The sequence below is a fragment of the Arachis hypogaea genome, chromosome 20 (genome assembly GCF_003086295.3).
Source record: "Arachis hypogaea cultivar Tifrunner chromosome 20, arahy.Tifrunner.gnm2.J5K5, whole genome shotgun sequence".
NCBI classification, from domain to species: Eukaryota; Viridiplantae; Streptophyta; class Magnoliopsida; order Fabales; family Fabaceae; genus Arachis; species Arachis hypogaea.
In genome coordinates, this window is record NC_092055.1 from 8,826,786 (window position 1) to 8,850,263 (window position 23,478).

General features: G+C 32.2%; 1 protein-coding gene across 1 annotated transcript; it reads right to left on the reverse strand.

Moving 5' to 3' along the window:
• Positions 1 to 9,580: 9,580 nt before the first annotated feature.
• LOC140182929 (uncharacterized) lies at positions 9,581 to 13,514 on the reverse strand. The gene is made up of 11 exons (XM_072230900.1): positions 13,409 to 13,514; positions 13,050 to 13,107; positions 12,684 to 12,869; positions 12,517 to 12,609; positions 12,168 to 12,430; positions 11,850 to 12,098; positions 11,523 to 11,615; positions 10,662 to 11,401; positions 10,185 to 10,467; positions 9,804 to 10,071; positions 9,581 to 9,707 (listed from the first exon to the last, which is right to left on the reverse strand). Exons 1-11 carry the CDS (start codon positions 13,512 to 13,514, stop codon positions 9,581 to 9,583), a joined length of 2,466 nt encoding a protein of 821 aa, XP_072087001.1.
• Between the last annotated feature and the right edge of the window lie 9,964 nt (positions 13,515 to 23,478).

The window sequence follows — 23,478 nt, forward strand, 5'->3', positions numbered from 1 at the left end:
AATAATTAATTAATTATTCCACCGGTTCATTTGAAATTGATAAAATAAACGTTTATTTTCTTTTGTTGTAATTAAAAAGAAATTTCATTAAATACATAAATATCATAGTTATATCTATATTAGAATTCAAAACATACTAAGTATTACAAATCAAACAACATTTTAAAGTAGTTTCTGAACATATTAAATTAAAAAACATTCAGATCCTCCACAGCCTCATGATCGCTTTCACATTGGCTAAAAGCATCTTCAACTTGAGGTATAGAATCAACCAGAACATGAATCTGAACAAAATTAAAATCCTCTCAGTTATTGATCTTTTTAAATACTAATAATTGAACAAATTATAAAAACTATACAACAGACCTTATGCTCATTCATCTCAGCAGCAACCTCAAAAACATTAATAACAGAGGCATCATCCCAAATTTGTTGAACAATATACACAGATCGATTCATCTCATAACCCATAGGCCTAGCATCAACCATGAATACAACTTTTTTGTGCAAAACACTTGAAATGAGTTTCAATGGAACAACTTTGCAATAAGATCCCTAAAAAAAATACAAAATAGTTAACAAATAGCATAATAATAATTTATCTTTTCCTTAGGAATGTCAAAATATACAAACTAACTATATCTATATCTATATACTAATTAAAACCACAATTGGATGATAACCTGATTCAACTCTGGGTGATTATCCAAAAAGCTCGAGCATCTTGTCTTTATTATTTGCACGACCTCACGATCTTTAAGAACAAATATATCGTTGCCATTTGTATGAGACACTACAATCTTTAAGCAGAATCTTGAAAACCATGAGAAAACAAGGAAAATTTTAGTAAACATTGAAATAATAATTAGTTCCCAAAACAAAATAAAATTAAAGAACAAAACACCTTGGGACAGCATCAATGCATTGAAGCTGACATAGATCACATGATAAAATATTTTTATTAGCTGACACAAGAAAACAACATAAACAAGTTGAGAACCACCACTTATGATTCTTCAAAACAGATGATATAGTTCCCAGAATAAAAATGAAACCACCCTGCCAGCAAAGAAAAAATGATTACAGCATTTCAAATTTCAAATAATTTACAAAACTATCATTCACTAACTTTTCAGCATATCATATAACAAGAATAACAAAAACGAATGATCTAAGATATTTTATTGCAAATGAGGAAAAAAAATATACGTTCTCAGCATCAGAATAGCAGCGATTAGGTGAAATAAGATCAGTAATAATATCTTCAATAGTTTCTGATTGAATAGAATTATCACACACTACTTGAGTCTTGTAATCTTTCCCAGTTGCATACTGCAAATAGGTGTCATAGATTGGTGAAAAAATGGGACCGTGAAGCCTTGCCTGGAATAATTTGGTTTGAATAAGTATCCGATGCATAGATTCAGAAAAAAATAAAAAATTACATGAACATGTTCTAATATAGGGTGAGGAATCATACATTGATATAATCATCGGTTGCAACTGGTTCCGGATTATGACTAAAGACATTTACAATTTTAAAGCACCCGGAGCAATAAAGATTAAATGAAGTTCGCTATGAAAGAGTTCATACTGCAAGCACATTAGGATCAACAGGAAATTCTTCTTCTATCCTGAAAAATGCTTCAGAACATGTTTTTTCAAATAGTTTTGTTGCCGCATTATCAAGCAGAACAAACAAAACAGCATACCCACCATGGTGAATCTTTACCCGAATCCCATATCTAACACAATTAACAACCAAGAATAACAACTAAAACCAAGAAATCTACTTAACAACACAAATAGTTGTGCATAACAAAGAACAAACAAAAAATCCAAAAGATTGATACTTAATCTATTCCATAATAGAGTTATATATGAACCTTACTTGAACATAACATGTTCAATACGTGAACCACAAGCATCACAAAGGTAGAGATCCTCATGCTCAACAACGGCATGACCACATACACATGAGTAGTACCACCAATTTGGTTCATCCATAACTTCCTTAATTGTCCCAATAACAAAGTAATGACCATCCTGTAAAATTTTAAAAACAATGATATATTGTAGAATAATGATTAACAAACCAGATTACGAAACTCGACACACATGTTTAATAAATTCAAGTTTAAGTATTAAATGGAGAGTTTGCCAATCTAAAATAGTACCCTGTTATCTGCATGAAGATCTTGAATATTACTGATCTCTTTGCCATTGAAATAATCACCATCAACTTTAGAAACTAAACATCCAAGCTCATTAGTCACAAGTCTTGAGAATCCATAACTGGCTACACTAAATCTACATACAAGATACAATAACAAATCTTCATAAAACAAAACATATACATCAATACCAACAAAATAAGCATAGCAGGTTGTAGGTTTACAATTTTTTTTATCACAACTAACCTGCTTAGGAACTCAACAGACTCAAGAATGCCGGGATTAATGAATAACCTAGAGACATTTATCACATTCTGCAAGATTACCCCACCTGCATGCAAGAATCCTACTTTATTAACCTCAAACCATATTTAAATTAAAAGATAAAAAATAGAAAAGTAAATATTAGAGTAAAAATTCGATGAATATGCCTGAAACTAACCTTCAATTGCTTTGATTTTAAAAGACTCGAGGACAATCAGCGGAGATCTTGGATATTTTTGTAAGTTATCATATTCTAACAGATCACAAGCATTTCCAAATACATTGCATTGTACCTTTTTGCTGAACAAATAAGTTTCAAAAGATCAAAAGGATCTAACTATATATTTATTGTTATAAACATAAAGACTGGAACAAAAAAAAGATAGAATTAATAGAAGCTAACTACTGATATGGGAGAAAGTCAGTGAGATATTACCCATCAGTAAAAACTTCTAGCACAACTGCTTTGATCAGCTAGCCATATGATGCTACATCTCTTTCTTTTCGAACACCAGTAATGATCCCAACAAAATCTAATAATTAGATTGAAACATATACAAATTTGAATCAGAAACCACACTTTTAAAACATAATACTATGATTCTAATAGGGAAGAGCAAGAAACTTGTATGAACCAATGAGGAAATCATTGTCCTTTGTCCTTTGATCAATTTCATCTATTGATGTAAAACACAAACCCGAATGAGGTATCCTTAGAGATACCACAGAAACAACAGAGGTCTTGTATTGGAACAAAAGTCTGAACCGATGTTTTGTCGCTCTGTTCAAACCAGTGTTTGGTACAACTGTAAAATGGGTCATCAAGTACACATCTCCTTCATTTGGAGAGACAGCAAAATTTGGTATAAGCTGATCTCTAATGGTTGTTTGGATCTTGTGTAACTGCAGTTGAAAAAAAATGCTTCATATTTTGAATTTATTAACTTATTTAGGTATCCAAATAGCATAAAAACATTTGATTAAAAAAATAAAACAACAAAAAGATATCACTTTGCAACCAAAAAAAAATTCCCTTCTGCATATTTAAAAAAAAAAGTTGCAACAACTTAAAGAAATCCTAACATCAAATAAAACTGACCTTCTCATCCATTAACACCATATGCAACAGATTTTGAGAAGGATCCAAAGCAAGATTCTTGTGGTATCACAACTTCACAACTTTAACATGCACTTTCCATGATTCTCTTCACGGAGTGATTTTCTCCACCAGATCAACATGATTATTCATTCCCAATATATATAGGATAAGAACACCAAAAAGAGAAAATATAGAGAGAAAAATTCAGAACTAAGATGAGAAGATAAACAGATGAATTGGAGTTATAAACTCCTGAAGTTAACAAACGCTAAAGCTTACAATGTAAGCTTCACATATGGGACAGAGATAGACTAATAGGCATATATGGATTGATATGGCTACACACATCATTTAGGAAGATATCACAAGTAACCAAATACTCATGGGAAAAGAGCAAAAATAATATGGGAAGAGGCCTCTTCCAAATTACTAAATACCTAACATATATAGTTGATTTGACAATTCACAATAAAGTAAAAACAAAATTTTATCAGTCAACTATACCTACCACTACAGTTAACTTTAGTCCAATAGCACAAAGAAAATTATATAATTTATAATGAGCAAACCCCCCAACAAGAAAATTATTTCACACAAACACCAAGAGCGTTGACAAACCCCAATTTGACGGTTTGTTTTGTATTGATTTTTGGAGATTTTATCACCTTTTACCCATATTTATTCAAGAAATAGCATGGTTTTGTATATTCTCCTTTAATTGTGCTTGAATGTGAAAACATGCTTTTTAGGACTCAAAATAGCTAAATTTAATTCACCTTGATTCTATTAGATGCCTTGATATGTTTGTTAAGTGATTTAAGGTTTAGGAGGCAAAGATTGGATCAAGGGAATGAAGAAAGAAAGCATGAAAAGTTGGAGAACTCATGAAGAAATGGAAGAACCGGAAAGCTGTCAAGCCGACCTCTTCGCACTTAATCGGCCATAACTTGAGCTACAGAGGTCCAAATGATGCGGTTTCAGTTGGGTTGGAAAGCTAACATCCGGGGCTTCGAAACGATATAAGATTTGCTATGGTTGAACCGCTCATGATGACGCGTACGTGCATAGTACGCGCACGCGCCGTTGCTGCCACCTGGTTCACTTAAAGCAAAACGTGGCCAACGAATTCTGAAGCCTTGTGGGCCCAATCCAACTCATTTCTGATGCTATTTAAGTCAAGGATTGAAGGGGGAATGAGATACTTTTCATACTTTAGAAGTTAGTTACCATTAGTTTAGTTTTAGCTTAGTTTAGTAGTGAGAGTTAGTTTCTAGAGAGAGAAGCTCTCACTTCTCTCTAGAATTAGGATTAGGTTTAGTTCAATAACCTTAGATCTATATTTTAATTCATGCTTTCATCTCCTTCTACCTTTCAATTCCTTGTTGTTACATTCATTCTTCTTCTATTCTTTTGTTATAATTTCCTTTATGTTGTTCTTATGTTTTGTTGTAGATCTACTTTTGCTCCTTCTATTTTCTTTCAATTCAATTAGAGGTAATTCATAATAATTGTGTTCCTTTTGATTGTTGTTGTTAATTCATTGCCATAATTGTTGTTAGATTCTATTTTTGTTATCAATTTACTTTGCTTTTCTTTTATGCCTTCCAAGTGTTTGATGAAATGCTTGGTTGGATTTTAGTATAGATTTTGTTCCTCTTGGCTATGGTAGAGTAATTAGTGACGCTTGAGTTATCTAATGTCTTTGTTGATTGATAATTAGAAGTTGCTAATTGATTTAGATACCACTAAAGCTAGTCTATCCCTTGGGAGTTGGCTAGGACTTGTGGAATCAAGTTGATTCATCCACTTGACTTTCCTCCATTATTAGAGGTTAACTAAGTGGTAGCAATGGACAATTGTGGTCACAATCGAGGAGGATAACTAGGATAGGACTTCTAATTCTCACAACCTTGCCAAGTGCTTTTTAGTTGTTAGTTTATTTTCATTGCCATTTACTTTTCATGCTTCTTATCCAAAACCCCAAAATAACTCATAACCAATAACAAGACACTTTATTGTAATTCCTAGGGAGAACGACCCGAGGTCCAATACTTCGGTTTATAAATTTTAGGGGTTTGTACTAGTGACAAACAACTTTTTGTATGAAAGGATTAGTGATTGGTTTAGAAACTATACTTGCAACGAGAATTCATTTGTGAAATTCTATACCATCAAAAATCCAATCATCAAGCACAAACATAGGAGAGAACCATTGATTTACAAAAATAAGTAACAATGACGATGATTAAATCAGAAACCAAACAATTCAAAATTAAAGGATGAATCCAGAAAAAAAGTAACAATTAACACACACAAAAAATGAAACTGGAGAAGGAATCGAGAAAGAGATTGAAAAGGAGGAAAATGGAACGATAGCCCACATATACCTCTTGAACGGTGGTGGCAACGTCTGCTATCCAAAACGGTAAAATCGAGATGGAGAATGACGTATGATGGAGACAGAGAGACAGAGGCACATTGGGGAGAAGGAACAGACGCGACGAATAGAACAGGACCCTCATAGTAGGATCGAATGGAATCGCAGAGATACCCATAGCTTCTGTGCATGTGGCCAAAGCCGAGGAGAGAAGCCGAAGCCTCAATTGAGGATGGGGGTGGCGACATGGTGTGTCCGATGAAAATTGGGTTAGGGATGGAGGAGATGGGGTGAGCTAGTAACGTGGTTTAAGGATCCATAATCAAGTGAAACTGATGAATTTTGCAAAAAAAAATTAGAATAACTCATATTATCTCACTTTAATTACGTTTATGCTTGGATTGAGATGATTATATTAATAAAAACAAAATCTTGCAACCAAGTGTTGTTAGACTAATAGTAAAAAAAATATCAATACTTTTAAATATTTAATTTTTTAATTGTATACAAATTCAGTGTATTAAAAAAACAATTTAAATTAATTTTTTTAAAAAAGAAATATTTGGTTCATCTGTTAAAAGAAATACGTTTTAAGTAAAAAGAAAAAAGAACAAAATCAATTGAGATCTGGATAAATTAACCAAATTATGTAAAGAGGTGCCAAGAAAAATTGATATATGACATTATAAAAAAGTTACTACTAATAATATATTTATTACTTAAATATATATGTTAGAAATAATAAAAATAAAATAAAATTGTATGGATAGAGTCTAATTCAGATTAAAATCAAATTTTTTTATGATAGATTAAAATCAAATTTGCATTGGTATCATCTGACTGTTCTTTCTATAAAAAGATAAATAATTGTTTTCTATTAATAAAATGGTCATATTTTGTTTTTATTGATATATTAACAATATAGTTTCTTTCTGTTTTTTTAGAAAAAATAATATTAGATTTAAAAAAGTAAATAATCAAGTTTTTTAATAAAATTTAATATTTTCAAAACCACATAGTCAAGTAACTTTTTGATACTGGATAAAATAACTGTATTTAAAAAATGACTTTTTAAACAAAAAAAAAAAGAATCAAAATAAAATATGAAAATATGAACCATCAATTTTATCCACTAAAGAAGAGGGTATCTTTTAAATGAGTACAACAATTATGTGCTTATAGAATATGCCATATTTATATAGACCATTAGATTATATTACACAGAAATCAAAAGTTAATATAAAAGAAGAACATGGATAAACTCTAATAAATACATAACATTTTAATTTAGTGCATAATTAAGTACTTTAAATGTCAATACTCTAATACAAAATCTTTTCTAATACAAAGAATTTGTATCAAATTTAAGAGTGAAATAATATTAAACTCGTCCAAAATTAGTTTGAACTAAAATATTAAACATCAAATTAAAATTTGGCCTAAATATTAAAACCAAAATAATAATAAAAAAATAGAAGACAAAAGGCACCAAGAAAAATTGATATATAAAACTTGGATGATCATTTTAAAATAATTATGATTGATGATATTTTTTCTTAACGGGTAACTATTAAATTATTTATGAATAAATTTTTACGTGTTCAACTATTAAAAATTAAATTAGAAAGGTATATTCTAACTTGTATTTTCTTATTTCTTACAAATTATGTAAACAGGTGCCAAGGAAAATTGATATATGACATTATAAAAAAGTTACTACTAATAATATATAATACTTAAATATATATATTAGAAATAACAAAAATAAAATAAAACTATATGGATAGAGTCTAATTTAGATTAAAATCAAATTTTTTTATGACAAATTAAAATCAAATTTGTATTGGTATCATCTGACTGTTCTTTCTATAAAAAGATAAATAATTGTTTTTTTATTAATAAAATCGTTATATTTTATTTTTAATTTCTTATATTATGTTATTAAACATAGTATAGTATAATAATTAATTTTAATAAATGAAAAATATTTTTATATGTATTGATATGTTTTATATTCATTTTAAAGTAAAAGATTATACTTGCCATTTTTAAAATATTATGTATTAAAATGTATTTATGTATATATATACTAATATATATTCTATATTTATAAAGCGTATGAATACTCTTCTTTCATCATGAGTAATAGCTCAAATGGCATAGACTCCCTATACTCAATTAAGAGGTTGCGGGTTCGAGTCTCCTATCTTTCCAAATTTTAGCCGATGAGTAATAGCTCAAATGGCATAGTCTCCCCATACTCAATTAAGAGGTTGCGGGTTTGAGTCTCATATCTTTAGTAAAAAAAAAAAGAAAAAGAATACTCTTCTTTCATAACGTCCTTTGATTTTCATTTAATAAAATCTAATGGTTCATAAAAGATGGTGCATCTAGCGCACACAAAATGCTTAAGACGATTTTAGACATACCCCAAAGAAGATGTCCCTCTCTAAAGAAAACATAGACCAAAACAAAACTATAAATTACATAGATAAGATTGGAAAATATAACAAAAAACTACATTATATCTTATCAAAAACTTACTTAAATACAACGTTTTCAGTCCTGGTAGGATCAATTAATCCTTCATCACAAAGTAAAATCTTAAGATCATTTCTATTCCTAACTCGGGAAAGAGCTACATAAAGTTGACCGTGACAAAACACAGGACGACGCAAGAACAAATCGACTGTTGATAATGTCTGACCCTGGCTTTTATTGATTGTCATCGCAAACGACAAAGAAACTGGGAATTGACGGTGTTGGAATTTAAATGGTATAACCGTATCACTAGGAATCAAATTCATTCTAGTGATAAAAATTTTATCCCCAACATTGCTACCAGAAACAATATCTGCACCGATCACTTTGTCCCTAGATCTTGCACAACAAGTTGAGTCCCATTACACAAACCCCCACCTGGATCAATATTCCTCAACAAAATAATAGACACACCTATTTTCAACTTCAACGAATGATTAGGTAGACCAGAACACCTAATATGATTCAAGAATTCAACATTTATCCAATCAACATCAACATCAGAATAGGCATCACTACCACATATCGAATCAGTACTGAGATAATTTTTCTCCTCACCGGACAACAAGTCAACTATATAATTGTTTATCTCTTCAACATTCTCGACAGTCGAAGCCAGTATTGGCCTATCCTGGAAAAAGCTTGGATCACGAAAATTCTGAACCAAATTTGGATAGATTGTATTTACAATATCTTCGGATTTTCCAAAACAGGAATGATTATATCAGAAGGAATATCAAAAAATTTTTTATCATTGACCATAGTTCCACATCGACCTTCACCGATTTGAAGTATCCAATCTGAAAACGACCTTAACTCCTGAGCAGTTGATTGTTCCAATCCACTTGCTAACCTCATATTTTTTGTCAATCGCAAAACTTCACAGTATTTCCAGAGAACAGAAGAATTTATGGAAGCCATCACAATCTCAGCACGAGAACCTTTTGGAATAACTGGCAACACCTACCTGAAATCACCACCAAGAACGACCACCTTCCCACCAAAAGGTAAATCTTTATTCCTATCAGAGACCAAAATCATTATATCACGCAATGTCCTATCGAGCGCTTCAAATGCTAATTTGTTAGTCATCAGTGCCTCATCCCAAATAATCAAATCGGCCAATCAGACTACCTCAGCTTTTGGACTATCTTTCTTAATCCGATAAACAGTGTCTTCAGTCAGCTCAACAGGAATATTGAACATAGAATGCGCCGTATTACCACTAGGTAACAACAGAGAAGCAATACCACTAGAAACAACGTTTATAACAATCTTTTTCTCAGATCACAATCTAGCTGACAAAACTCTAAATAAAAAAGTTTTTCCAGTGCCACCGAACACGTACACAAAAAAGAATTCATGCCCCTTATTCGAAACACAATCAATAATTTTATCGTAGACCACCCTCTGTTCTTTATTTAACTTTAAGATATTCGAAACAGTATCATACTGCAACTCACGCAACAACATCAAATTGCTAAATAGAGAGACTAAATAGTTATTAGGAACCGGCATGCTAGCATAATTTCTCAATGATTTTTCGTTACTCTGCAATAGTTTTTCAATCTCCAACAAACAAAATGTTTGCAACTCGTCCTGACTCATCGTTAGATCTACGTTTAACGATAATTAATAAATATTAGCACCATAATATCATTTATGTACTGTGTGTGTGCGTGTGTGCCTGCCTGCCATATAATAAATTCATCATGAACAAAATTCTTACCGGGATATTGCAGCTCATGTCTTCTGCGATAAAGAATATCAGCAGACAAATAAGCACAAGTTTGTTCCCAAACTGCTAGAGGTCTTCCCATGGAACCAGATAGCAATAACATCACAAAAATCCTCCTTAGCTGTGCAGCTGACGCTAACTCGGCGACTTCTTTAATAGCAGAAACATACTCCTTATCATCTATCAAGAATCCCATGGCGAAACATGCCTCTTGAACTGTATCATAAGTAACACCATTCACGGTTCTTATACTTCGAAAACTGGTACAACCTCTCTGCACATTCAAAAGCATCCGCATGTAGAAAAGTTCACCAGATGAGGGATGAGCGAAACTCAATCTTCCAATTGAGAATCCCCTCTGTCTTGGCTTCTACTCCCTGCTATTCGAACAATACACAAATTTGCCTGGATATTCAACATATGTTAAAGACCGCCCCTCCGCGAACCGCCTGTTGGCCATCATCCAACCCGTAACATCGTCATCAAATCTTTGTTGCGCAAATAAACATGAGTAGTGATATCAGCATCATCGAATACAACATGTTGCTGGTTCGGCAAGTGAAAAGTCAACCTCTGTACCGATGGCCATCTATGATGAATATCATAAGCAAAAATTCTCCACATCGATTCAGACGGTAATAAATAACGACAATCGTAATACTGTTTGATCTCATCAACCACTTGAGAAGATTCACCAACATCATATGTTTCTCCAATAGTTGCAGTCACCCGATCCGGACCCTTATTGACATACTTAAAAAGATACTTAATGACGTTTGACTTGTTACAGAACTCAAGATTTATGTGAGCTTGATATTTTATTAACAGTAGTGGATTATAGGGCACAACAAATCTATTGTCAATATCAACATCATTGATCTTCACTGTCACAGCCATATTACGACGTCTATATATTGGATACCCATCTTCATCAAAGCTCGTTTGGTCAACGAATCTTTTCGGATAAAATTTTGAGCACTTACCATCTTTCATGCAAGGAGAACTCGGTCTAAGTCGACTGCAGGAACCATGGATCATGTACTTGGTGACGACATTATAAAGAGATGGAAATTTCTGGGGATTGGGTAGCTCGGCATAGATGAATTCATCAACAATTTCAACACTTTGTAAGTTGCTTTCCCCGTTAAACCAAAGTAACATGTGTCCATGCGGTAGACCTCTTTTTTGGAACTCAATAGTATACATACCTAAAAAATATAAAAACATCCTAAAGAAGCCAGACAACTACATGTCCGAAGACAACAGACAGAAATTGAAATGCTAAGCGAGAAAATAACATACATGCATTAAGTGGACCAAAAAACACACCTTCCTTGAGATTGCTAAGGAGGCACTTCAACTTGGCATGAAAGACACGACAAGAGATTTTAGGACGATCAGCAATGGGAATTCGCTCTCGCTCTGTGAATCATTGAAATTCAGGCCAATTTGGATTACACATAATAGTGAGAAATAAATCTGGATAGCCAAAATGTTTACAAATTGCCATGGCATCCTGGCAACGGTTAAACATATAACGTCTACCACCAGTGAAGGAAGAAGGCAAAATGATTCGTGTCCCAATTGAAGAAGCTTCATCATCGCCACGACGCATAGCCTCCTCTATTCCTTAAAGGACTTCTCCTCTAATTATACTTTGCTTCATTCTAATCTCATACAACATTTGGGACTCAATCATGGTGAAACAATCAACAACAAATTGTTGAAATAATCGCCTACACTTGTGAATAATTCCATCTTCGTGCTCCCTAATCTGGAGACGAAAACATATGAATTCCCTGAGGGAAACCCTTGTTCTCCTTCCAGGAACATATTCAGGCTGTTCACCTCGATAAGCAATGTTCAGCTGGTAACGATCCTCGCCATATGGAAACAACAAAGGAACTGTAAGGGCCAATACAGAGCATGAGTTTCATAAATACGTTGCAATCAAAATCGCCATATGGTAACCACCAGTAAATCGAACAATAATGTCACGACTATGATCCGACGAATCAAAATCTCCAACAATCAAAGCAGCAACTTCATCGCAAGAGGGAGCACTGTAAATTCTTCGATCAACCTTCCTTTGCGAATACAACTTCAAACAGAAGATCTCAGATGGATGACACTGATAGAATTCTTTGACTCTTCGAAATGACTGTGCTATAAAATTATGAGTATCGATCATTTGCATCAACTCAGTTATCAATTTTTTATCTATCTCAGATGTTTGCCTAAAAAAAATATACATTAACCACAAAAATATATTTAAAAACCACACAGAATACAATTATCATATATTTTGATACATCATTATTACCAAAAAATGATTAATAACACATTATAACGGGAAGAAAAACACAATATAACTATGAAATCACAGCTATAAACCTGTTTTCCAATAGAAATAACACTAAAACATCAGGAAAATACAATAAAAAGACTAAACAACAAAATTTCAAACACACATACCCAAAGATTCGCTACCTATGCATTATCTCATGCTGAGTGTCGTATATATATAACTGCGCAAATTTAGGCTTCTGACCAGCATCTGGGAGCAAACTTCCAATCCGATGATAATTTTGACCAGTTATTATAAACTGCGGTGGACCCCTCCCATCATTCACTGAATCCAATACCTTACCACCAAGAGACGTGAAGGCAAACATACTGTTATAAAATCAAATATTTTTTTGGAAATACAAACTCTTGCTATCATGTCCGTTAATCAAATTATATAACAAATCTGGGGGCTTTCGGAGATAAGGTAACTGAATTTTTCCTTTTGAGAAACAAACAATAAAAATAGGATGATTAACTGTAGAGTCTCTTTCAACACGTTCTAATAACCAAAAACACGCGCCACAGATTGAACATTCATAGTTAGGATTACCAACATCAAGGCAACCTGGTAAAGATAAACGGGAAAAAAAATATGCACAACAATAAAAGAATTTCATCTCAATTATATGACACGAAATAGATTCAACATAAAATGAATAAACCATTAGCATACAGATATAATATAGACTAAATACTTGACTCCTTTAAATTTTGTCAAAAAAACATATCATAAAACACTACTTCTATTTTACACTGACTGAATAATATCTCATCACAGAAGCACAATGGAGTCTCTTAGCACTAAGTAAATAAGAATTCTATTTTACTATTAGTGAATAATAGATAATTTAAGAAAGAGAGGGTACCTTGTATCTCACTTTGCAAGAATAAAGGATGATCAATAACAGAACCAACTTGACTGAATAAATTTATCGAAAGATCATATATTTCTGATTGGTCTATATCATCCATTTTGATTTAAAATAACACAAGCTCATGTAAATATATATTCGACAACCAAATATAAAAAAATGATGAAATAAGAAATCAATTAATTATCTAATAATTAGCATGCAAATTGAACATTAAAAATGTAATAAACTATGAAAACCAATCAAAATTAAACATTGATTTATCAACTAACTAAATATGACTAAAGCTAAATGCACATTCAAGAACAATTTGATTTTTGTTAACATTAGCAAAATCTTTGTTTCATTATTTTAATCACTCATACTAATTGTCAAGGTTCAAATTAAATAATCTAAATTACTATTAAAATTATTTTATATTTTTTAGACTTTAATGACTCAATTGGTCCATAGACTTTTGTAAAATTTTTAACCAAGTGCCAATATTTTTTTTTACTTTAATTGAGTCGTTGCACAATTTTTTTTCTTAATTGGCTACCAAGGCTTTCTTTTTCTTTTAATTGAATTCATGCACCATATTTTTTGTTGTAAACATCTCCTTATACAATTGAGCAAATCACTATCAAGAGAGGCCTAATTGAAAAAATTTAAAAAAAAAAATTTGATGGACAGAACTGAAAGAAAAAAATTTTATATGAAACTAATAGAAGATTTCAAAAAATTAGAGGGACTGGCAGAGTAATTAAATTTTTTTTAATATACAACTATTGATTATGACATCAAATTAAGAAATTTTCAACAAATACTCCTCGCCTATTATTTAGCTAGAAAAGTTAATTAATTAACTAATTACGTGAATCCAATCACATAACGACAAAACTTTTCATATTGTCCAAGACAAGAATAAATGCTAATTAAACAGTTTAATAACCTCTAGTACTTGTGTATGTTTGAAACAAGTATATAAATTAAACCTATCTACTGATCTAAATGATTCCACAAACAAATTTATAATGGCATTAATTCTTTCAACCACATGCGACAACTGGTCAGGCTTACGCTAGCTAATCTAATTACCTTCAGTAACTGTGCGCTTTGAATCAATTATTAACTATTTTAATCACTTTCAACCATGTAAACAACAACAACAAAACAATTTCACGATTATGTTAGCTAATTTAATAACAACTTATCACAATTTAGGATTATTATAATTATTTTAAATGATATTTAGAATTATTACATCATTTTTTATTTTACAAATATTAATTGAGTTGTCAAATTAAAAAGAGACCAAGTACAGAAATATGGTGATATGTTTAATTAGGAATTATCTGCGTTACTAATAGTTAAAGTAAACCTTTTAGGTATAACAGTGTAAAAAAACAATAATAAATCAATAAACGAATCTGTTATTAGATATAAATCAAAAGAACTTAAAATATAATTTAACAAAAACAAAATTGGACAGAGATAAAAGACTTAAAAATATTATTATACCTGACAAAATAAGATTTGAACTTTGATTAATATTCTGGGACACTTCAACTAAATTTTCTAAAAAATAAAAATAAACAGAAACATTGGAAACATATAACATAAACAGATAAATTATTAGAAACACAAAGATTAACTACAAAAAATATAGGTAGAGCAATAAAGATTACCCAAATAATCATTCAAAGAGAGAGCAGGTATCGAGGAATCGAGGACCTCTAAAATATTACAAAACGAAAAAAAATTACAAAGACTACCATAGATATCAAATCATTGAAAATTGGAGCAAAAAATACTAAAAATATCACGAAGGTCAATTCAGTACTGACCTCTTACATTTCGATGGTGACTTTGTATTCGCTTTCTTTTCAAAGAATTTCTCCTATATTCTCTAGCACGAACAGAATTCTGAGACATCTTTGTTACACGTACTAAACAAAACAAGAGGTTAAAACATAAATTGCAAGAACTACTCCTAATTCATTGCCAAAAAGACATCCACATTGTTGAGTTCCTATAAGCAATAGGTATAAAAAAAGGGGAGGGGGAGGGGTGGCTGGGAACAGAACTTGTGAAACACACTAATAAAGAACTTATATAACCATGCACACCTTTGATAACGCAAAAAATGAAAAAAAACAAAGTATTATAATCAACACCAATAACTAATTGACATGAAAAGATAATGTTGTACAACAATAAACAAATAAAAATAAGAACCGCTGCATTTCATTAAAATATTGATACTGATATACACAATTACATATGGCTTTCTCTCCTATCATAAAGAGGATTCCAACATCTGACTACATATCCTAGTGTGTAACCTAAACAGGCTACAACATTGAAAATGTGTCCAATCCCTAGCAAAGTCACTATTACAAAAGAAGGAGTTGAGAATAGACCTAGTTGACAGATAACCCGACCCAACACAAAAGGAAACCCCCCTATATCTGGCAATCCTATTTGTTGGACACAATCCAAAAAAGTCAAATCAAAATAGCACCCAGCCAGTATGATTACATTTAGATCTATTTGGAATCACAAACCTTCCTAAATACTTATACATATACTACATAAAATATCTATACCTACACACAGCAACTCAATTCCATACCTTAAATCAAACTCCATTAACCTTGGCAATCTTGGACCCACGCCCATCTGCATCAGTAGCTGCCTCTTCAAATTGGGGATTCAAATTTCTCTTGCCCTTGGAGGTGACAACATGATTTTCATGAATAAGCTTCACTCCATATTGGGAAGGTGCATCGAGAACGTGGGACAACACCTCCTATGATAAACAAATTAACAAAAGCTATGAAACTCAGTCAAGAATGAAAAATTCATTTAGAAACAGCACACATGGGAAGGAGAAAAAAATATTTTATAACAGCACCTGAGTTTCTTTTTCTGGTGAGCTAAGCAATATATCGAGTTCAGCAGAAAGATCATCACTAACAGTATCATTGCTGGGTGTTTTCTCATCTTTCCATCTTCACCATTAATTAAGGCAGCAAACTCAGTCCCTCCGGAAACAGCAGGCTATTTTTAGCCAGAAAATCTATAAGAACTGGGGATTTAGATAAAATCCCAGAAGACTCACCAGCAACTTTGTCACTTTTGATAAAACTCTTTGATGACTCCTTCTTAATACCAATATTTCCTTTTCCATAGGAAACAGATTTGTGTAAATCAGACTCCTATTCATATGGCATAAGAGTTTAAAAATACATAAGACCATAAGAAAAATTCACCACAGCACAATAAAAAAATAAGAAACAAAACATGAATTTACACAATCTAAAAATAATTATATGTATATGTAACCTTTTTTTGGAGTAGACTCGTCATTAGCATCATAATCGGAAAGTTCAAACATGGCAATAATGGTGTGATCATCACATATTCTCCTAACTTGGAAAGTGCCATAAAATGCATCATGTGTGACACCTTTGGTATCAACCTTCAGTAGTAACTTCTTTCCAATGAGCCCTTGGAATATGGGAGGATAAGTATCCCCATATATAATCTATTTTGAAAGTAATAGATAAGAAATATGCAGTTTGAATAACACATATCACATCCCATAAAGTGAACAACACACAAAAGAAAACTAAGCACATACACTTGCATCTCTTTGAACCTCAATAAACAAGTCAGCACATGATTTCTTAAGCAAATAAGATGCCTCACGATCAAAGAGAAGGAAAATACCCTCCCCACTATGATCTTCAAGTATTATTTTAATTTTAAATCTGCAGAGAGAAAAAAAAGGAACACAATGATTCGGAATAAATAATACCAAGAAACATTATTTTTATAAACAATCCACAAGACAAAATGAAAAGACACTTTGAACAAAATTTCTAACCTTGGAGTCACATTAGTTATGTGCTTCAAACAAAAATCACAGTAATATGCACCATTTTTAGGATAGATACCCTTTCCACACACACAAGTAGAATACCACCAACCTCCATCCTCAACAATACCTTGGATTGTACCAAAAATGATAAAAGAACCCTCTTATGCAATGGGCATTTCAAAATTTGTTAACAATATGAATGAAAAAACAGATCTGGAAATTGTTTGTTGATTTTCTTTTTCAGTTCATTTGTGTATAAAATAAACATAAACACAACTAACTCAAAAGAAGACAACCTCATTGTTATCTTGAAACTCTTCAATAGTGCATTTTCTTGTTAAACGCATGAAATCATCTTTCAAGGAGACAACTTTACCCTAATTTGCAATAAACAGTGGCTGGGTACCATTGACACATTGCTCAATCATACTAAAAAAAATAATGCAAATACTTGTACTTGTTACTCCAGATTGGTTGTAAATAAAGAATATAATAAAAATCAACAAAATAAACCATGCTAACCTCTGCCTGAATTCAACAACTTCAGGAAGATCAGGATTAAATAACATTCGAGTGGTATACATCACATTTTGAAGACCTACTTGACCTACACAGCAACACAGAAAGAGTCTAGCAAAGTTTATTGGAGACAGCACCTAGAGTAGCAATGAGATGTACAAAAAACAAATAATGTACCCCTAAAGAACTTGACTTTTGCAAGTTGAATAACTACAACAGGCTGTTCCACATAGCCAGAGGCAAGGAAATAATTTACTTGATTCACATAATCCCCAAACAATGCACATCGCACTGTAAGACTCAAAATATGACAAAGAATGAAACAGAAAATAAGAAAAAAAGATGATTAAAAGATGAAGAGAAACCACGAGAAATGACTCAATCAACATACTCTTTTGAAGTTAATTCCAGCACAATCATTTTCACATTTTTTTCCTCTTTTGCATATTCTTTCTCTTCTCCCACTGAAGTTAAAAGACCAATGACAACTATTCCAAATAAACACAACCTATTAAATATTCAAAGGATTTGTTAAAAAAACTTGAATAACAGCAGAGCAAGAAGATATACACACCAACTAAAAAATCATAATCTTGGGTCATGTTCAGCAGCTCAGAAAAAGGAAACATGCTGAAACAAGTCTTAGGGATAACATCTTCATCAACAGCTACAACAGTGGTTCGGTGAAGGAAAACCAATTTGAATTCATGAGAAGTTGCTCTATAACTACCATGATTTGACACAACAGTAAAGTATGCCATTTTATAAATTTGACCTTCAACTATATGATCCCTAAACATATTAAGGAGTGGTTTCTTAACTGTAGCTTTAATTTTTTCACACTGGAAATCCAATAAAAGAACAAAATCAGATTAGTGAAACACATAATTTAAAGTTGAAAACTAAAAAAATAACAACTAACACTATATTTAAAGGAGAAGCTAATAGGGGCTAACATGCTCATCAAGGAGAATCATCTCCATTGAGTTAGGAACCTCATGGTTACCAAAGAGGGTACAACCCAAAGCCTTAGAACCCTAACTTTCAGCCTCCAAGCCTCTCTAGGAGGATGCATCTTAGAAATCATATCAAATGGAAGAGGCATTGCAGAAAAAAAAAACAAAGGACGTAAATAGAGTTGATGAAATAGATCAAATGTAAACAAAAAAAATTCTGAAATAGACAGAGCTTAGGAGGAAATAGAATACAGCAAAATGTTTGTGCATTGAATGTGGTTTACCAACCATCCTTTTATAGAAAAAATCCAGGGCTTTAGGCTCACATTTTTTAATTCAAATTGAAGATGAAAATGGAGGGAAAACAAAATCTCAGTCCATATGCATGTCCATTCAATGGCATACAGACAACTAATCACAGGAGCAAAACCTGAACTAACACAAAAACAGGAAAAACAAGTGAAACTTTCAAGAAATCAAGAAATAAGGACTAAAAAATGAGATATCACACCATACCTACTACAGTGCACCTACATGTCATTAGACCATAGGGAAGGTAGTCATCAACTACCCCAAACAATGATTCTACTCATGGCAATGAGAGTTGGTAAATGTGTTAGGTAGGGATACATTCGAAACAGCAAATGAATGGAAAAAAAAACTATAGACAAACATCAATAAAAATCTGTCAATCACATCAACATTCATGAAATGGATGAGATTGAAACCTCATACCTTGATAATGATTCCCAAATTTCCAATGAAGAATATATAACACAACCTTATTATGTGTGCAGAAGACATTTTCATGGGAATACCAGCTACTAGATAGATTTTTCTTTAGATAAAGAGATGTGCTAGTTAGATAAACAATACCATGAAGCCATTTTACTGGCACAAGGCCATTCTTTTCTCAATGAACCTCTTAAGTTCAGGGCAAAGAGCTGTATGTCCATCCAACAGCTGAAATATAAAATAATTTTTACACAAACAACGAAAAAATGTAATGCAATTCAGTTGAACTTAAAAAATAAATAAATGACCAGCAGGCTATACATCAATTTTTGTCAATCACATCACCACTGATAGAATAGATTAGCTATAAAACCCATTCCTTGATAATGATTCACACAATCCACATGCAACCAGCAATTCACTTTAGGTAAACTTAATGGATTTTTTGAATATACCTAAAAAAAATAAAAGATTCATCAATGGGATTATTGAATCAGAACTGAAATGGGAATGCAAGACTTGAACAGGAGAGAATCGAATTGGGAATGCAAAACTTGAATGGGAGTGGCACAAGCATATTCCTTTATCAACGAAGCACAAAAATTCATGACAATCAGCTCTACTTCTATGCAACAGGTGAAATATACAGCACTCTTTGCATAACCAATAAAGAATTGAAATGCAACTGAGTTGACTAACAAAAGGTTTCATCAAAATGCAAATAAATCACCAAGAAGCTATCAATCAATTCCTATCAATCACATCACCACTCATCAAATAGATTACATAGAAGAGAATTTCCTAGTAACACAAACAGTGGAGTGAACCATCAGATTGTGAGAAAGCCACTTCCTTTCTAAATGACATCTTAAATTCAGGACAAAGACCCACATCTCTTCTCAAGAGATGAAATATAAAATAATTTTTACATAAATAATAAAAAAAATAAGAATGCAATTGAGTTGAATAACCAAATCTTTCATTTAATGACCAAGAAGCTATGAATCAATTCCTATCAATCACATCACCACTGACCAAATAGATAGAAATCACATACCTTAATAGGGATACCCATATTTTCAGTGAAGAATGTATGGCAGAACATCATTATCTATGCAGAAGACATCTTCAAAGGAAGACAACCTACTCCATGTATCTCTCTTTGTAGGAGGGAATTCATAATTAGACAAAAAGTTCTTTTAAATAAACAATAAAAAAAATGGAATGCAATTGACCTGAAATCAAAATATAAATAAACAACCAGGAAGCTAGACATCAATTTTCATCAATCACATCACTACCGATAGAATAGATTAGGTACAAAACCCATTCCCTCATAATGATTCACACAGCCCACATGCAACCACCAATTCACTTTATCTAAACTTAATGGATTTGTTGAATATACACAAAATAAAAAAAATAAAAATAGATTCATGAAATTTTAATATTGCATTCAATGGGTCTACTTTCAATATAATTATTTGAGTGCTTCATAAAATTTGACATCAAACATAAATAACAGAACATGATTATGAATACAAAAAACAGTATAAAAACTCAATGAATTTGTTGAATATACACAAAGTAAAAAATTAAAAATAGATTCATCAGTTTTCAATATAGGATTTAATCGGTCTACTTTGGATATAATTAAATAAAGCACACAAATTCATGACAATCAGCTCTACTTGTATGCAAGGGGTGAAATATACAACACTTTTTTGCATAACCAATAAAGAATTGAAATGCAATTGAGTTGACTAACAAAAGATTTCATCAATATAATTATTTAAGTGCTTCATAAAATTTGACATCAAACATAAATAAGAGAATTTTGATTCTGAATGCAGGAAAAATTATAAATTGCTACATTCAGCCCAAACAATTCAAAGGGATTAGTGAATGAGAATGGAAATTGGAATGCTAAAGTTGAATAGGAGAGAATAAAGTTGGGAATGCAAAACTTGAATAGGAAAAGATGGGTCTATAAACTGACTTTGCTTAAAAAACTCTGTCAATCACATCACCATAGAGAAAGTAGATTAGGTAGAAACCTCATACCTAGACAATGATTCACAAAACCAAACCCATGATCCATAAATATAAGAAAAGGTAAGTAAGAAGACAATCTTTATAATCATTACAAAATCCCAGAAATTGATGAAATACACAAACCACATGCGACAAACAATTCAACAGGTAGCAAAAGGAGAAATGATAATCACATCAAATTCTAAATAACGAAATGAAGAAGATGAAACAGATTCATAGACCATGCTCAAAATTAACAGCAACTACCAAAGAATGTAACCAACAACATGAACCCAGAAACAAACCAAGTCACATAGACAATTTGCAAATTAGGAATTTCACAAACCCTAGACAATAAAATCTTGCTTAACCGTCGAATAGATACGAAAAACGATCACAATTTGCACAATTAGGAATTTCACAAACCCTAGACAATAAAATCTGGGTTAACCGTGGAACAGAAACCAAAATTGATCAAAAGAATGTACATAATGAAGGAAAAGAAAAAGGATGAAGAGGAAAATAGGTTTGGATGCACCTGATTGATTGATCGGAGATCTTGAATTTGAGACTCCATTGGAAAATCCCTAACCTGGATGAACGGCGACGAACCAAACTCCCAAGAAAATAGAGCTCGTACACAGAGTTTCGTAGGGTAGAGGAGGAGAAACTAAGGAGAAGAAAGCAAAGCTCCTAGGGTTCCAACTAATCATTACCTGTTCAAACAAATTCATCAAGAAGGCAGGTTGCGTGAGCGATTCGGTGAAAGGGAAGGCAGGTTGCGTGAGCGAGAAGGTGAAAGGGATAGCTGACGGCGGAATGACAGAGGAGCACATGCACCCCTGAAGATGATAAGTCATGCTGGAGGAGATGCCACCATGGAGGAGAGCCTCCACCTGGGACTGGAGCCGGCCTGAAATGCGGGGAGGTCTCCAGCTCGGAGATGAAACCACGGGTATCTATTGTTTAATGATGAGGATGTGCAGCTGAAATAGGAGTTAGGCTCTCAAATGCATAGAGTCCCGTTCGTTGTTCAGCTACATCAATCGTTCTTTTATTGAACTTGTCCTGAATTTCACAATTATACTTATCAAATATCAGTTTACATCTTAAATCTTTTGTCAATTTTAAAACTGATATTAAATTGAACTTAAAATCAGGTAAATAAAAGACATGTTTTAGATGAAATTCATTTGAAAAATAAACTGTTCTTTCTAATTGTGCAATAATATGAGTTCCATCAGGCATATTGATCAATACTAATTTTATTCGATGAAGGTTTTGAAATGAGGTGATTGCAAATGTTACATAGTTAGTAGCTCCAAAATCAATAACCCAAGCGTTTGTAAAAAAAATTGATAATGCCATAATATGTGATATACCTTCGTTTGAAAGGAGAGTGGTTGTGAAGATTTGGTTGATACTATGTTTCGGTTGTGCATTCTGTTAGTTCAATTAATCTATCTTTGTCTTTCTTTGGCTTGAATTTGAGCATAGACTAGATCTAGACTCACTTTCTCTTTGAAAGTTGTTGCTGATCTTTTTATTACTCTCTGTAACGTAACTAGAAGTAACTCAAGGAGAATAAAATAGAATTAATAGCAAGAGTTCATAATGATTCTTTAATGTAACAGTAGCCAACCATATAAGAAAAATTCAATGAAAGTAATGAAAGTCTTCAAGCATTAGACGTAGTACAAGCCTTTAAGTCTTCTTCGAAAGGGAATAAACCTAGCAATAATAAGAAGATTTAGTGACCAGAGGGAGAGTAGAAGGAAGAGAAGAATATTCAAGCAGAAAAAGGATTACCACTCATTATCTGCAGCACATAGTCTTTAAGTTGAGTATTTGTTTGTCTTTGCCTCAAACTTTTGTGTATTTTCTTTTTAATTTGATCTGTTTCCATCTGTCCCTCAACTCTAACTAACTCTGCATTTAGCTTTTTTTGTGGTTGA

Coding starts and splice junctions, on each gene's coding strand:
- LOC140182929 (XM_072230900.1), bottom strand. CDS start 13,514: ATGGATGATATAGACCAATCAGAAATATATGATCTTTCGATAAATTTA. Junction 12,610..12,683: donor CAGCATGAGATAATGCATAG/GTAGCGAATCTT, acceptor CTGATGTTTTAG/TGTTATTTCTATTGGAAAAC. Junction 10,468..10,661: donor ATTTGATGACGATGTTACGG/GTTGGATGATGG, acceptor TTGAATGTGCAG/AGAGGTTGTACCAGTTTTCG.